General features: G+C 45.5%; 1 protein-coding gene and 1 long non-coding RNA gene across 3 annotated transcripts in view; one reads left to right on the top strand and one right to left on the bottom strand.

The window, feature by feature from the left end:
* The first annotated feature begins 172 nt into the window (after positions 1–172).
* Positions 173–6,415, top strand: LOC118452564. 2 transcript variants are annotated; one of them, XR_004842382.1, is made up of 3 exons: positions 173–2,352; positions 3,733–3,870; positions 5,021–6,415. It is a non-coding gene; the product is annotated as an uncharacterized LOC118452564 (long non-coding RNA). The 2 variants fall into 2 exon arrangements; XR_004842381.1 differs by having other exon boundaries at positions 4,981–6,415.
* The window catches only part of KAT14 (lysine acetyltransferase 14), a 27,245-nt gene continuing 10,187 nt past the window's right edge, over positions 761–17,818 (bottom strand). The window contains 6 exon segments of the mRNA XM_009641630.2: positions 761–777; positions 7,357–9,763; positions 12,460–12,650; positions 16,278–16,453; positions 16,968–17,104; positions 17,653–17,818. The exon segment at positions 17,653–17,818 is cut by the window's right edge and continues 17 nt beyond it. Of these exon segments, the coding sequence (XP_009639925.1) occupies positions 9,590–9,763; positions 12,460–12,650; positions 16,278–16,453; positions 16,968–17,104; positions 17,653–17,818 (844 nt within the window). The 3' untranslated portion in view covers positions 761–777; positions 7,357–9,589.

Below are 17,818 nucleotides of genomic sequence, written 5' to 3'. Positions count from 1 at the left end.
CCCCCCACCCAAAGCGGCTGGGGTTGGGGTGCAGCCCTCACAGCACCCTTGTGATCCCCGAGGAGCTTGAGGTACGGCGTGAGCCAGCAGGAAAAAAAATGCTTTTTTTTAAAGCCTCCAGCACAAATCCAAGGGGAAGGAGGACAAGTTTGCCAATTTGACTTTTTTCTTTTTTTAATTTTTTATTACACCCATAAGAAGGTGCCATGGGTTTCCATGTTGGCAGAGCTGGTAGAGGAGCACAGCGGGAAGGGTCCTGTTGAGGCAGGACCCGCAGAGAGATGATCCCACTGCTCTGTGGCAATGGCCGCCTGCTCTGCCCTTCCCCTCCCGCAGGCAGCAGGAGCGGCTGAACTCGCTGTCTCTGCCTGACTAACACAGGAAGAAGCAAGCGGGACCGGCAATCTGGCTCCCTGCCGCAGGGGCAGGAGGCAGCTGGTTTTGTGGGGAAGAACCAGCTACTCATCCATCACAGCAGCAGGGGCTCCGTTTCCTGCACTGCCTGCTGCGGCAGGCAGCGTTTGCTCAGGGAGAGTCTCCTCCAGAAAAACAAAAGAGCTAGAGGGAAGCAACCCTGCGGACCAGGTTACCTCCTGGAGCAAGCTGATGTAAGCAAAGTAGTCAGAGACAAGGGATAAAGACGGCTTAGCTCAACCACTTGCTAAGGGCTCATCATCACGAGCAGGTACATCTGCACAGAAGCACATCCTCACACCACAGGTGGCAACGAATGGACCAGGCAGACTTTTGCTTCTTCCCCCAGGCTGAATCTGAAACCTGAAAAGAAGCATTCAGCACATACGTGTGCAACGTTAGGACTCCCAAGGAAAGAGACTTCTCTTTCAAAGTAAACTGCAAAGTACTGCTTCTACAAAATTACTGACTACTACACAGAATGATCCCAGTATTTAGCCAGCTCAGCCACTGTAGATCAACCGGCATGATAAGCTAACTGCAGTGGGCAGCTTCCTCATTCTGAAGTATCAAAGCTCAGACAAGCACGTGGTTGCTACTCTATTAGAAGAGGGTGAGGTTCCATCTTTATTCTCCAGGAAAACTTTGTTCTGTTAAACTGGGTTGTGTTTGGCAACCACAAGCACTGCTATAGCTGCTGCACAGCTCAGGGAAACGTGGAGTAATTGTGTCATTAAGCAGGGTGAATGCTGGCTTTCTAATCACAGCTGATGCAACTCATCACACTGGTCTCTGAGGCATAAAGAGGCAAGCCGAGGGCTAAAAGTATACAGTTTGTTTCATTGCATGCCTTGGAGGAGCCTCATCCACACCAGAGAAAACCAGCTGTGCACGACCATTCAAGCAGTGGCCTTAAGTTGCTACGAGCTGCCGGGGCTTCTCATAATTTGACATTTGGGGGAGGAAACGTTCTCTTGAGAGGAGGCTGGAAGTGGTCCCTGTGCAGCCACAAAAGAGAGACGGAGCTGCAGCAGCTATTTTATAGCTACTTCAAAGGCCACCTAAATCCAGTGCCTCCATGCTCTGTGCTCACCCATATAGACAGCAGAGTAAAAGAAACCGTCTCTTACAGACAGCTGGAGTTGCCAAGAGGAAATAATGCACAGATGATACAGAATGTAAGACTTACACATTCTTTGAAAGGTATGGCCTGTGTCTTACACCTGATATCTGTAAAACTCACAGTGAAAAAGTGCTGACTTGCCTAGAGACTTTTTGAAGTAGCATCTCTTTGTTGCAAGATTAACAGGCCTTGAACGAGTTCATTGAGTCACATCCTGAAGAAATCATACAGTAAGATAAGGGGAACTAAGACCATCAGCACCCAAGACAAGTGCAGAAGAGCTAACTGAAACCAGCACATATCATGACAGGCTGTGACAGACCAATCAGCAAGCTAATTCATGACCATACATGGAAGAAAGGCTCAGAGCTGATAGAAAAGACACTGAGAGATCCCTCTATAACAACCACCGGGGACCTCCAAAGACCACCGACCCAAATCACTGAGCATGCGTGATTGGGAGGAGAGTATGTAAATAACTCATTATCATAAGACTGCCTTTTCCAGGAAATAGGACGGGGATGTGTATCTTTGTTCTATATAAACTGTATGCTTTTGGTTGTGCGGCATGGACATTAGGTGGAGCTATCCCCCGTGCATCTGGCGCCATGAATAAAGAATGCCTGCTTTTTAAAACTCCAAGATGAGTCTTAGAGTTTCCATAAGCTGTAATTTTCAGCATCATTTTGGTGACCCAGGTGGGACCACGCTTTTGAGACGATTGATGTGGGATCACAGGACCTCCAGCTGGCACCGAGATTTCTCAGGTAGACCCTTGGTCCCCCTTCCTGCAAGCTCAAAAGCCAAAGCCCCTGGTAAGAATACTTAAGGCATTCTTTTGGGTGTTTGATAATTTGTATGCCTGTCCCTCAGTCTGCATGAAAGCCCAGCAGAGTTGGGCTAAAAGGATCCTTGAGGGGTTTGAGTTCCCATTCAATAGTCCCTCTAGGTGAAAGCCCCAGGTTTGATTTGGGTTCGAGTCCCCCTTCTGATTGTTGATTGGGGTTCAAGTCCCTTTCTGATCAAACTTTGTTGGTATTGATTTGGTATCAAGTTGGGTAATCATTATATTTGTGAACTGTCGGTTTGTTGTAAGATTATATTGACAATAATTATATTGACAATATGGGAGCTGGACAGCTGGGAGGAATCTTGAGGAAGTCACCCTTAGGGTGCATTTTAAGACATTGGAACCAATTTGGTGGTACTCCAGGTGGTAATGTGCATAAAGAGGATTTGGTCAAGTATTGTAATCAATGGTGGCCATTGTATAAGTTGGATGATGGAGAAAAGTGGCCTGTGAATGGAACGCTGAACTAGAATACCACGCTGCAATTGATGTTGTTCGTAAGGCAGGAAGGAAAATGGGACGAAGTTACGTATTGTGAGATGTTTTTCACTTTGAGAAATCACCCTGAATGGCAGAGAGAACGTGGTGTTAACACGCCACCTAGTGACTCTTGCTCTTTCTTTGGAGGACAGGGATGTTAATGGAAGTTATAGGGAGGTGATGCTAGGGACTGAGGAAAGTTGCTGGAGGTGGCATGGACAGTACACAGAAATCGGGAATGAGAGAGAGAAGAGAGTAAACAGTAGATTAATTGCAGCCTTGGGAGGCAGGTGCTGGAAGAGGCAGAGGAGTCCCTTTTAGGGAATGAGGATGTGGAATAATCTATGTAGGGGCCTCCCATCCGGGCCCCCAGCTGAGTGAGAACCAATGTGCACACTGCAAGAAGGAGGGTCATAGGAAGCGGAATTGTCCCTTGCAAAAATGCTCCAGTCCCCCATTACTTGCAGAAATTAATGAGGCTATTTGACAGCGACAGAATGAATCTCTCCCAGCAGAACCTCTGGTTACAGCCAAGCTGGGAGAATAGAAAACTGAATTCTTAGTAGATACCAGAGCCACTTACTCAGTTTTAAATACCTTAGAGGGGGAATTGAGTTCTGAAAATATAAGCATTGTTGGTGCGACAGGAATTAGTGAAGTTAGACCTTTCTTTAAACCTTTGACAATGAAATTGGGAAAGCAATGGGTCACCCATCAGTTCCTAGATTTGCCTAACTCTCCCAAGCCATTGTTGGGAACAGATTTGCTTGAAAAATGGGAAGCAAAAATCAAATTTAAGGGTGGAGAAGTTAGAATTTTAATTCCAGAAACTAAATATATTGAGGCAGCATCTTTATTGTTGCAGGACACCAACCTCGAAAAGAAACTCATACCAACAGAAGTGCATAATATGGTAATTCCAATTGTTTGGGCCAGAGAAGTTCCAGGTAAATCCAAAAGAGCTGAACCTATGACAACTGACTTGAAACCAGGATCGAGTCTGGTAAGAATTAAACAATATCCTCTAAAATTAGAAAGCAGACAAGGGCTAGTACCAAAATACAGAAATTTTTGAAGTACAGATTATTAGTAGAACGTGAATCTGAATTTAAGACCCCAATATTGTCTGTAAAAAAGGCTAATGGAAAAGATTATAGACTAGCTCAAGATCTGAGAGCAATCAATCAGATAGCACAAGGTATCCATCGTGTGCTTGCAAACCCTTGTACCTTGTTAACTGCTCTCACCAAGAAACAAAAATGGTTTATGGTGTTAGGCTTAAAAGATGCCCTTTTCTGTATTCCTCTCATCCCTAAGAGCCAAGAGCTTTTTGCTTTTGAATGGGAAAACCCCAAGACTGGGAGGAAAACCCAAAACACGTGGACAGTCTTACCACAGGGCTTTAAGAATAGCCCGACCATTTTTGGAACCCAATTGTCACAGGAATTAGAAATCTGGAAGAAATAAAAGTCAAGGGACTTTGTTACAATATGTGGATGACCTACTGATTGCAATGGAAATAGAAGAACAGTGCATGAAACTAATAATTAGCCTCCTGACCTTTTTGGGAACTAGTGGTTATCAGGTATCGAAAGAAAAGGCCCCAATAACCCAGAAAGCAGTAACTTACCTGGTTTTTGAAATTCTAAAAGGACAAAGACAATTAGGAACCGAAAGAAAAGAAGCAATTTTCCACCTCCCCTGAACCCAGGGCTTTGAAAGAATTACGAGCATTTCTGGGGATGGTGTTGTCTGTTGATTTTACTCATGAAAGAAGAGGAGTGGCTCTGGGTGTCCTATCACAATACCTGGGACCAAATCGGCGGGCCGTTGCTTACTTCTCAAAACAACTAGATAACGTGAGTCTGGGATGGCCTGGCTGTTTGAGGGCTGTTGCAGCAACTGTATGATTGATTCAGGAAGCTCGTAAGTTTACCATGGGACTGAGGATTACAGTCTATGTCCCACATATGGTAATCACAGTCTTAGAACAGAAAGGAGGGCACTGGCTATCCCCTAGCAGGATGTTAAAATACCAAGTGGTGTTGCTGGAACAGGATGATGTCCATTTGAAGACTACCACCATTGTTAACCCTGCCATGTTCTTGACAAGTGATCAAGCTGAAAGAAAGCTGGAACGTGATTGCTTACAGATGATTGAGGAAGTCTACTTGAGCTGACCAGACCTTAAAGATACCCCGTTAGAAGGACCAGATTGGGAGCTGTACACGGATGGAAGCAGCTTTGTCCAAGAAGGAAAATGCCAGTCTGGGTATGTGGTAACCACTACTGATAAGGTAATCGAATCGTGAGCTTTGCCTTTGAACATGTCAGCCCGGAAGGCTGAAATAATAGTACTTACCAGGGCACTAGAATTGAGCCAAGGGAAGTGAGTCAATGTATGGACAGACTCTAAGTATGCTTTTGGAGTAGTCCATGCGCATGGAGCGATATGGAAAGAAAGAGGACCTTTGTCATCACAAGGAAACACCATTCAGCATGCAGAACGAGTATTGAAATTATTAGAAGCCATCCAGAAGCCAGCAGCAGTTGCAGTACGCATTGTAAGACACACCAGTCAGGTAAAACTGTCCCTGGAACAGGTAATCGATTGGCAGATAAGGCTGCTAGAGAGGCTGCAGAAAAAGGCATCCTAGCTTTAGTCCTGGAAAGGGGTATATAACCTTACCTAAAGAACCCCCAAAATGTGAGAAAGGCAAAAAACTGATTACTAAACTACAGGCTAAGAAGGATGAAAGAGGATGGGCTATAATGCCGACTGGACAAATAGTGGTACCACCTACAATAATGAGAAATTGCTAGGGCAGAACATAATAAAGTACACTGGGGAACAGAAAGCCTGGTTGAGCACTTACAGAAATGCATTTTAAGCAGAGCCATGACAAAAAACATTCAATCAGTTATGGGCAGCTGTGAAATTTGCTTACAAAACAACCCTAACACTAGTAGTAAAATTATATTGAGAGTCACCAAGAAAGGTAACCCCTAGAGAGTATTGGCAAATTGATTTCACAAAATTACCTTGGAAGGAAGGGTACCGATATGTACTGGTACTGGTAGATACATTCACTGGGTGGCCTGAGGCTTTTCCAAGTCGCACCAACAAAGCAAGAGAAGTGGTTAAAAATTTGCTCAAAGGAATCATTCCAAGGTTTGGCGTTCGTTCGGGAATGTCATCTGACAATGGGCCTCATTTTACAGCAGGAGTTGTTAAACAATTGAGCAAGACACTGTCTATAAATTGGGATTATCACACACCATATAGGCCACAGTAGAGCGGGAGAGTAGAGTAGATGAATTATACCCTTAAACAACAGTTAGGAAAAATTTGCCAAGAAACTTCATTAACATGGGTAAAAGCATTACCTATGCCTTCGTTGAGAATTGAATCCAGCCATGGGGAAAAGGAAACTTAAGTCCGTATGAAATGCTGTATGGCAGACCCTCCCAAGGGTCATACGCTCTAGGTACTATTCATGTACTTGGAGACATGATCCTGAGAAACAGTGTGATTTCTCTTGGAAATACTTTGCAGGAACTCCGAAAGTATACAACAACTGCTGGATCCTTGGAGTCAGACACACCTGCACATCCCTTTTGGCCTGCAGATTGGGTGTATGTAAACTTGTGGACTTCGGAACCTCTAGCTGGGTTAAACAAATCTTCATAGTTGTCATTCTCATTATTGTAATGATCTTGGTAACTTGTATATTAATACAGTGTGTTCCTATGATTAGAAACCTGTGTGATCTGAAATATATAAAGTATTAACTTATTTGTGGGAGTAATCTGTGTAATCATCAGTCACGTACTAGCTCATTGTTCTATATGAACTGTATGCCTTTGGTTGTACAGCATGCACATTAGGCAGAGCTATCCCCTGTGCATCCGTCGCCGTGAATAAAGAATGCCTGCTTTCTAAAACTCCGAGTCAGAGTTTCCATAACCCATAATTTTTGGTATCACAGATACTGGTGAAGCCTGCAGTGTCTTTCAGATCTGGTTGGCTGAGATCCCTTTGCAAGTCAGGAAGGTCTTCTTGAGTCACGGCTATTAGTCTTTGCCCAGACCATCAACAAAGTGATCCTCAAGCCAGCCACACTTGCACCCTGTTCTCACCAAAGCCATTAGGATCAACAGGGAAGGATGTCATAGAAAGCAGTTCAAAGCCATGCCAGATTTTCACAGGCAGCACTAAGGAACGGGGTGTGGAGTGTCCTCCACGCAAGATAACACCAAGAGATCAAAAATTAAGCCTATGGTCCTGGTAGTGTGGGATGTAATAGGCATAGCAGTTAACTGGCTGATTTTCCAAGAAATATGGGCAAATTAGCAAGGAACGAGCCATGTCCGCATAAATGCCGGTGGACATGTGAAGCTGCAAAGTGATTTTGTGTTTCTGCAGCCTGCTGTTAGAACAGCAAGACTGATCTCTATCCCCTGTAACCTTTAATGAGCTCATTCTTACCTGTCTCCCTGAAGAAGGCAAATGTCAGTATTTCTACTTTTCCAGATGACAGACAGATCCAAAATGGCTGAGGTGCAAGGGCTCAAAGGCCCTTCATTGCCTTTGAGGATCGGGGGGTAAACGAACCACCTGGATAAAACAGGTGGTCTCCAGCACGGCAGGAATCCCAGCGCTGTTCTAACACCGTCTTCACTTGGCATCCTCCCTCTGAGGGACAAAGCCACAGAGGCATAAGCACAGATGAAGAAAGCTCCTCAAAATCTTCAGACACCTTTGAGAACATGATACAGAACTGATTATCTTCTTCAGACTGTCTTTTATCTCCTCATTCTGGCTGGCAAGGAAACAGCCTGCTAGGGCCTGCACGTGTGCGGCTCCTGTGTGGATGCCCAGCTGAGAAATAAGGAGTTTCTTGCCTTGCTCCGCTGACCCCCTACATGCTTTGCATCCTCTATCGGCTATACTCGAGTTTGCTAGATTTCAATGAAGTAAGATGACAGAGAGGCAGCTTAACAAACAGTATGAGTACAGGTAGGCTTTTCCAAGGGAAGGGCTTTAATTCCATTCATAAAGACAGATACTTTTTGCTTTCCAAGTACAGCTAACTCATAACATCAGTAACATTGAAAATTTTCATGTAGTCATAAAGCAGGCAGACGTGCACAGATGTTAGGGCACACAGCGCTTGGATGCGTTCCGTTTTTCTCCCACTAACACTGGTTTTGTTTTGGTGATGGTTGTACATTGGCTACACAAAACCAGACTTTGTGTCCATCTCTCTGCTGTTACCAAAACGAAGACTCCGTTAAGGCAACTACTGCTTACAGCTGGGTACCCAACAGGTACACACAGTGGATTAAGGACAAAGAAGTCACGTGTGTTGTGTAGCTCTCTGTGGGGTTTGATGTGAAGGGAACAGCACAGCGGATGTGATTCGTGTTTAAAATGCACAGACTGACCTTCAGTCAGGCAGTAGAGCAAACTGCCAGCTTACTGTTCATCTGCAATAGAAGCCAGGGAGAAGGGGAGAGAGAGAGAGAGAAGCTGCTGGACTGTGTAAAAGGACTAGACCCCACTACCAGGGAAACTGGGGGTTGTGTTTTTTTAATTCTTGGTTATTTCTATTTACTCTTTGCTCTCCTCTTTACTTACACTTTAGAGCCATGAAATCACAGCCTAGATGCTTCCAAGAACTGGAACTGGCCCACCTCTATCCTCTCCTCCCTCCAAGCTGCAAACAGATTGCTTCTGCAAACCAGAGCCTGCATTTCAAACGTCACCACTGACTTTTGTTCTGGGTTTCTTCTAGCCAGAGCGTCTGTAGCAGGAGAAGGTGGATGCTGGAGCCTGTGAGGCTGGCTCTGTGGTTAGAGGCGTGCCCACAGGGCTCATCAGCAGCATCAACAACTGGCGCGCAGGCTGTGAGATTTCAAAGAGCCAATTTGGCAGCTGTTGTGCCCTACCTTGCCCAGCTACAAACCCGCTTGACATCTCATTCGCAAACACGAAACACTGTGCACTACAAAAACTTCACACTGAGCACAGGGTCAACGAGGGGAAAGGAAGGCAGTAGGGAAGAAGCGGAAGAAAGACATCTCCTCCGAGCCTTGCATTCGGGATCACGTGAGTTCACATGCTCCTCATCATTCCTAAAATATGGTTCCAGTATTGCTGTTCTGGCATGTGTAGAGCTTTCCTAATGCTAGCATCTGGCTAGATGCACCAATATCTTATTTCTCTTCACGGATTCAAGACAGGGTTCCTAACAAAGCAATCAAATCACAGACACACTGTGGATGATGTAAGTTTAGATGTTCATTTCCCATAAACAAAAACAGAAACAAAACCCTGCAACTTGTTTTGTCCCTTTTGCCCCTCTGAAGGGACAAATATTTTTTGTTTGGTTTCTTTTTGTTTGTTTGTTTGTTTGTCAGTGAGGCTCTCCAAAGTAACAGCGGCAGGAAAACTCCCCATAAAGAATTCCAGTCTTCCAGTAGTTTCAGCATGTCCCAGTTGGCATTTCCAGCCCTTTCCCCTTGGAGCATCAGAATCAATCCTCTTGGACTGCAGTTTCAGCACACAACGTAGCACTGTTGACATTCAGAGTCCTAGGGATAAAGGCATTGGTGCGTTCCAGCTCTCACGTGGCAGCCAACATCCTCCGCTGAAAGACGTGGTAGTTCTTTGCTTGACAGTCTGGGCTTCCCACAGACCCCCAGACAGCTCCGATGGATCAGCGCCGCAGCCTGAGAAAGAATGCATGCTTGCACTCCTTGCTGTCCAAGGGATAGTATTTGTCATAAAAATCCAAAATGTATTCTTCAGTCTTAAATCCAAACTTTTGGTAGAGCAGCATAGCAGGGTTGCTTGCAGAGACGTGAAGGGTTACGTCTTTGCCCATGCAGGTCTGCCAAGGGAGGAGGGGGGGAAAAAAAAAAGGTATCACAGCAAAAAAAAAAATGAGACAGCCTCTGGGGGAATGCGGAGGTGAAGAGATTCATCTGTTCAGGTATTCAAGTTACTGAGGAAATGTGAGAAAAATTGCAGGCCTCGACACAGAAGTTACCACACATAGCAACAGCTGAAAGGCGAAGGGAACACCGCTGTTCCTCTGAGCCTTTGTTTCTCGGAAACATGGACTCTCTGACAACGAAAGCAGGTTCGGGATTATAATTTGTCAGCTTTCCATTGTCAATTGCTAAGTAATTGTTAATTAAAAATAATCTTGGTGTACAGCACTGATCTCAAATACTTATTAACAATGGCCTGAAGAAAAGACAAAACATGCCAGAGGATCAGGCGCTGTGCTCCGCCCCATCAGCAAACAGAGCTGAGTGCTCTGGGACGGCGCGAGCAGCCCTAGCGCACCTCTGGGCTGTCGTGCTGGAATTCCTGTCTATCCCACCCAGCTCCTCTCCCATCCTTCAGGGCACAGCACTCCTCCTCCTGAGAAGGCAGGGAATTCAGTTCAGACAGCGAACAGCATGGCTGAAGTTACCTTAAAGATCCCAGATTATCCTAACCAGCAGCTCTCTGATAAAGATGCCGATATAATAATTTTTTCCTGCTTTCATCTAGTGTTTTAATAGCATTCTATTTACATTGACTGTATTGTAACTCTAAGCGGGAACAGTAACACCCTTTAGGAAATTTCCACGGTACATTATTCAAAGGGAAAGCTCTCACAGGGGCTTAATAAAAAAAAAAAAAAAAAGAAATAAAAAACCCAACAATCTGGATTCATTTTTGGGAGAAGTAAGTTTGGAATGAGATATTAAGAAGATGCAGTTTGGTCCTCTGGGACAGATGCATTAGGGGGAAACTTCTGAAAGCAAACCCATCATCAAGGCATCGTTTGCATCAACACATTTTCTGTTAGATTATGCTGTTCCCAAGAATCCATCCCCAAACTCAGCACACTGGTCTAAGAGACAGAGAATTACCCTTAATCCAAGCAGCGTATGGAAGTGGCTCTAGCTACAGAGAGCAGACCCTGGTGTCAGCCCAAGCAAGCTGCGCAGCAGCACGCACAGTCTGGTGATTGAGGAACAGAAGGTCATAACCACCACTTCTTCTCTTCCATGACTAAATGCCTTCTGCCGCTGACAGATACTTGGCAATGGAAAAATAAATCTAACATGAGCCGACAATACACTGGTGATCTCTCACTGCTAGCAAGCCTCATCAGTCTCAAACCTGCCTGGCTCTCCTCAATGTGTTAATTTTATGCTAGTCTACCTGCAAGCAGAATTAGGTTAATTGGCTGTGATACATCCTACAAAAAGCTGCGATGATTTTCTACAGCTGACATGCCAACACATCCCGACTCTGCTGGAGAGACACAAGTCCAGCTGCTGGATCCCTGCAAATCTTGGCACATCACTCGTGCCTGTTCTCACTAGGTGTTGACGTCTCACGTCAGACTGCAGTTGAGGGCAATTTACTTAATCACGTTACACAGAGACCCTTGGGAAACGGAAGGGGTGAATTTAAAGTAGATTGGTTAGTGGCCTGTGTCAACACGTAGATCAAAGAGAGGTGGACACTGCAGAGCACTGTGCAGGTAGAAGAGTTACCCTCGGGTGGCCCAGAAGAGCTACCCTCAGTGGAAACTGCTTTTCCAAGGTACAGATCACTGGCCCCAAGGCTCTGCCAGCACTCCCTACCTCTCTTCAGCCAAATGAGTATGAGGAAAAAGAGTTTCAGTGGTGAGTTTTTGCTAGTGCGGCTCATCCTGACTAAAACAAGTTAAGAAATGTTTTACATCGGCAGCTCTGCCAAGAAAGATCAGGGAGTGGTAAAACTGTGGGCCCTGCAGAGGCACAGTTGGGCTCTGAAAAGGACATCTGTCTGCATCCTTACTCAAAATTAAACTGGCTTTCCTGCAATTTAATTCAAGAAAGTGAATGGAATTAAGGCCACCTGAATAACAGTATTCATTCAGAGATTTAATGAAGTTTAACTACTTTAATATCACCCGTTTAGTTAGCTCAGATTAATTTTCCCAAGTGTCCCTGTGGAACAAAGCCCAGCACAAGCTAGTTTGAACAAATTTGAATGAGGTTGCAAACACTTATTCTTTATCTTCAACTCAGCTGGATTTGACCCGGAGTATTAAAAGTGAAAGAGAATGATTAAGATCAGTAAGTGATTTAATGCAACGGCCCTGGTCACAGAATAAACCTCCAGGTGTAGCCAAGAAAGCTGCAATAGGTTCTAACTGAACCTGCCACCATTATCTCATTTTCTGCTTTAAACCCCAGATTTGCGGTGTTACTGTTATGTGAACTATTGACCACTGAAGAACGCAAAGTTAATCCCAAAACAGTCAAAGTCTATAGCACCTCGCTAATTCTGAGGACCTGTCCAGTACGGTTATTCTTCTAAGTACATTTTAGTTTCTGCTTTTGAAGTGATTTTCCCCCATAAATGTTTACACAGAGTGCTGACAATCTGTGCAGGTGTGTAAGCAAAGAAAGGACGAGGGGAAAGGGACAGAAAGGAGGAACACAACACGACTTACTTCCTAGTATTTGCACGTGTGCACACAAGGAAGAAGGGAGAGATAGTTCTTTATCAGAGAAATGGGATTTTTTTCATTACCTGGATAAGATGGTAAATCATGAAGGTTGCAATCCCAGCTCTTCTCCACTCAGGGTGAACTAACAAGAAAGAGATGTAAGCTTCATTGTATTTCACATCTGGCACCATAAAGCCAAAGGCAATAATAACTTTCTTGTAAAGGACGACGACACTGAAGTCTGGATACTGCAGGCATTCTGACAAATCAATTCCTAAGGAGAAAGAGAGAAATAGCAGTTAAAAGCATTGCAAACCAAAAGGAAATTCAGGGGTTTAAGGACTTTTAGAAACACTCACTTGATCCCTTCCTTTTACCGTTATCTCAAAGCTCTGATAGCGAGAGAAGCTTCAACAAAACACACAAGACAAAATGAGACCTGCTTGCTGTTGGGCATTCTTGCGTGGAGAAATGAACAAAGCTGATTTCCTCCCAAATGCCTGGAGGATGAAACTAAAACTCAAAAAGCCCATTCTCTAAACCAGAATGGTTTAAAAAAAAAAAATTTTAAAATTACATGATCTCAGCACCCAACTAATCTTTCCTTGGTTTGTATTCTGAGCCATACCAGCAGACTCCGCTAAGGACCCAGTTCTAAGTATGTATGTGGATAAAGATACTTGCACATGCAAATGTGTGCTGGATTGGGTCCCAGTAAGTTTGTGCCCCTTACCCGGGGCTCCTAAAGGCTGCAGTAACATTAATGGATAATGGTTTGCTTCTTCATTTCACCTGGGCTGGGCCAGCACCAGGTTGGTGTACACCATTCCTATTTCAGTGGGCAAATGCCGCCGAGGACCTGCCTGCAGACAAGCAAAGGGGGGCAATTTAGAGTGTATCAGCCTGATGCACTGGGTGAACCGTCCCTTGCTTCCTGCAAACTCTCTCCAGATGCAGCAGACATGGAACTGGGCTTCAGCTTTGGCAGCATTACCTGCCTAAGGTTCCTATCTCTTTTCTCCACCTGGCCTTGAGCTCCTGCTGCTTCCTCTTGTGCCTGCTCAGCTGTTTGTGGAGCTGCACAGTGAACCTCACTACAGCTTTCAACAAAACATTTGCTTCTAGCATGCAAATTCCCTAGTCTGGGGTATGAAGCAGCCTCTCAGGCAGTGGTGCTTCTGTGAGTCAGAGGCTGGACAGAAACACCTGAGGCTGGTGACTTCTGAGTGGAGTTTGCTACCTTGCCTAATCCCATTGCTGCTGCAGCCTAAAAGAATCCACACAGCATGTCAGGGCCAAGCAGTGCAGCTCAAGGCACAGAAGACTGCTTGGTAATTTCATAGAATCATAGAATGTTTTGGGTTGGAAGGGAACCCTAGAGGTCATCTAGACCATCCCCCCTGCAGTGAGCAGGGACACCTCTAACTCGATCAGGTTGCTCAGAGCCCCATCCAACCTGGTCTTGAATGTTTCCAGGGATGGGGCCTCCACTACCTCCCCGGGCAACCCATTCCAGTGTTTCACCACCCTCATTGTAAAGAATTTCTTCCTTATATCCAGTCTAAACCTACCCTGCTTTAGTTTAAAACCATTACCCCTTGTCCTGTCACAGCTGGCCCTACTAAAAAGATTTTCCCCATCTTTCCTATAGGCTCCCTTTAGGTACTAAAAGGCCACAATCAGGACTCCCCGCAGCCTTCTGAGGAGGTGGTGGGGATCAAACTCGGTGCCCTGCAGGCCAGCGCCCTGTGACTTGGCCACTCCTCTAACACCGATCCCCACTTGTGCGGACAGGCCCTAAATGAGGTGAAAGACATAGCGGAGCTGTGCCATAAATGCCAGTTTCAGCCTCAAATTGGCAATCGCAGATCTATTTGGAACGTGGGGTAAGAAAATAGCAGAGTATGTTTTCCAGTAATGTTTATCGCTGTTGATGAGATGCAAGACTTCATAAGGCACCAGGCACAAATAAGTGGGCAAATTATTTTCTTGCTGGGTGGAGTAAGACGTGGGAGGAATCGATTGGCAATAGGGAGCCGCATTAATTATCTCAGGGCTGCAACTAACTGTGAAGTGCCTTACAGCATGTCTGTACAGGAACGCTACCTTGCCCTGAGCACACTGGCGTCAGTGAAATGGTGCCGTCCCCTCAGCACGCAGTTATTCCTGTAGGAAGATGCTTAGCTCAGTATGGTTTCCCACTCATCTGCTGTGGGGACGTTTCCCGTTAGGACATGAAGGCACAAGATACCAAGAGAGACAACAAGGGGGAATCTTGCTTCACATCAGCTCATTTGCGGTAACCACCTGCAAGCTTGTTTCTGCCTTGTGAGAAACAAGAGGCACTCTGATGGGAAGGATTTGAAGAGGTGGAAGAACTAAGGCCGGGGGTCACCCCAGCTGGTGAAGCACCTAAAACTTAAGAATTCAGACAATGAGAGCATCACTACTAGAAGGCAACCGAGCACACCTAAGACATGTCATTCACTGATGATAGCACCCTCCAAACACATGTGCTGCAGATGCCTAAACCTAGGTGGAATTACAGCTATTTCTCTGAACATCAGCGCTAGCTTAATGATGCCCTCCCAGCTGCATATCCCACCCCCTTCTCCGCTGTGCCAGCCTGTTGCGAAGCTAAACGCTTCGCCTGCACAAAGACTCTGTGCTTTATCTCCTGAAGTATCACCTCCCCACTTACCTCTCCTGCTAAAACAGAACTGAGGTGCAATAAATCATGTAATCACAGCCTCAGAAAATTTACACCACCGAAGAGATTTTGATTCCTGTTTGGAGACTGAAGGGAGTGTCAGCTTTCTGATTTAATGATGAACAGTTCACAGTCGGGTGGAACACACCCACACTCCTTAGGTTAAACAGAACAGGGTGAGTCCTGAAGAAATTAATGAAGGTGCAACCCAACTTGGCCAGAACTTCAAATGCATTATCAGAAGGAGAGACTATGACAAGGGGTTCAGCCCCTGTTGGGATTGCAAGCACCTCTCATAAGCTCCAAAACAATTTGTGAAAGAGAAGGTATGCCACGTTACCTCCCCCCCGAACTCTACAATTTGGACAATGAGCAGCACAAAGAGCTCCCATCCTGACGGCAGCATACAACCGCTACTGAACTACAAACCCCGTTGAATCATTATCTGCAAATCGAAACGTAAAGCAAACAGTTACTTGGAATAAAGGCGTGTACTGTTTGTACTGGGCTTTTCTAAATTAGTCTGCCGCGTTGTTTGCTGATCAGAAGCTGATCCATGCAGTAGACGAACATCGCTATTATTATTTCAGAAGAACTAAAGACTACAGCCTCTTAACTGCCCTCCTAAGGGGCAGCCGCTGTCCCCCAAGAGCCGACAGTTCAAGAAATGACACCTAAAAATCGATACCCAAGCTTTCCCGTACCTTGCAAATACTGAGGCTTGAAGAAATCAAGGACATCACAGTGAAGCTTGCAGTTGTAAGTGCAAGTCCCAGATTTCACTCCTACATATCCAGCTTATGGCTGCTAGGAAGGAACTTTCTACAGGAGCTAATGAGCAGTAGATATCTGGTATAAAACTGTTTACTTCAGCCCCTGATTCTGCAAAACATTTCATTGGATGCTTAATTTTAGTAACTGACTACTCCTATTGGCATCAATGGTGTTACCCAAAACAACCTATTTCTTTAAGTGCTGTGCTAATGAGGACCTAATTGCCCAGTTCTAAATGAACTCAAAAGACAAAGACACCAAACCCATGTCTCAAACTCAGCTGCATTCCTATGACATCAGATAATGGTTTTCTAAGAACCGAGCCAGACACCAACTGAAGAAAAATTCGGCCCATTAATGTTTTTTCTAAACAAAACCACTTCCTTCTTAGAAAACCAAGCACCGAAGGAATCTTACCAGGCCAGAAGAATTCGTGGCACATGGAGTTTATAGTGGGGATGTGATTAGGGCGAACGTAGCAGTAATCAACGGGTGCTTCTGGCTCAGCCTTCCAGTTGAGGTCATTCCTGTGTGGATACGCCCGGATTTCTGCTAGCAGCCTGAGTTTTGGGGGCTTTGTCTCATAATCGCGCCTGCCAGTAACATGAAAAGCAAACACAAAAGGCGAGTGAGCAACAGTAACTGCCACTGCAGCTGAACGGGTACTGCCCATGAAATATTTTCTGACGTGCTCAACTTGGAACAAGAGAACAGAGTCTCCCATTCATGTGGGATAACAGCACCCAGCTCAGCAAAACCACCCTTGTGTCAGAGGCCAGGACACCTCCCGGATCTGCAGCCCACCAAGACAACCTCTCCTTACAGCAGGAGCAAGGAAATAGCCGTTCTGACCCAAGAGCAGGTGTGACGTGCATTGAATTACAATGGTGATTCCCTTTCTGCCTTGACCTCTCTTGGAGATTCCCCTTCCCAATGCAGAGCCCGTTTAACTACTCAGCTAAATAAAACACTATCCTTCCAGGGTTACCATGGTATACTGGGTTGTACTTCAAGGACGAGTGAGGAGTACTGCCCAAGAAAGGTGTCCTCTCCGTGGGCTGTCGGTTCAACAAGCCAAGAGCAAATTCAACCTCTGACCATCTGTACCTGATGTAAGGTTTCAGGACACGGGACGTGTAAGGACTGACAATACTGTGGTCTGTCAGCAGGTCTTCTGAGCCTACCAATCGATACAGAAACTTCGTTGTCTGCTGTCGATATCCCTTCATGGCAGGCAGCATTGTCTACATGTACAAAAAAATGCAGAACATGTCAGGAAGATTGGTCAATGACTTAACACGGGGGAATCACATCAACACAGGGAGAAAAAGGGCGTTTCAGTCTGACAGGATGGACTGGACCCACAGCGTGACAGTCCCACCTCAGAGGACTCTGCTGTGCACTCTCAGATTTAATGCTCAAACCTATGAGCTGCACGCATCACTCAGAAAAGTGCTGCAAGTGATATTCCTCCTGCATAGCATGAAAGGGCAACCGCCTGTTTGGGTACTCCCAGGCCTCCATCATCAGTGTTTGGGCAGGGCTGGAGTGCAAATACATAGACATTTGTGGTGCTGACACTGATTAGACAGCTGTGCTGTACGAGCATGTCCCAAGAAGAAAGGGGCTTGTGAGAGCATTGGTGGGGACACAGCCCCAAGCCAAAAGGAGTCTTGTTCACATAATCCTTTTCCCTTTGGGAGTCAGATAACCTCAAGATGACACCACTGTCTGCAGCAAAAGCTCTAAAATAACCAGTGGCAAAAGCTCACTTAGATTTGGAAACACTCACCTGGTATCTGTCCAAGATTCTGAAGTCCTGGCTAGTAGTTCTGTACGTTGCTTGCCCTACTGGGGACCTGGAAACACCTCCTTCTTTGGCTCCGTAAATCCCATCAACCAAGAGCAGTGCAGCATTCACAACTTGGTCCAAGTCAAAGAGCGGCAGCCCTCTCTCC

The sequence above is a fragment of the Egretta garzetta genome, unplaced genomic scaffold (assembly GCF_000687185.1).
Source record: "Egretta garzetta isolate BGI_Z169 unplaced genomic scaffold, ASM68718v1 scaffold17, whole genome shotgun sequence".
NCBI lineage: Eukaryota > Metazoa > Chordata > Aves > Pelecaniformes > Ardeidae > Egretta > Egretta garzetta.
The sequence above is the reverse complement of the archived record's forward strand: the minus strand, read 5'-3'. Positions and strand labels throughout refer to the sequence as shown.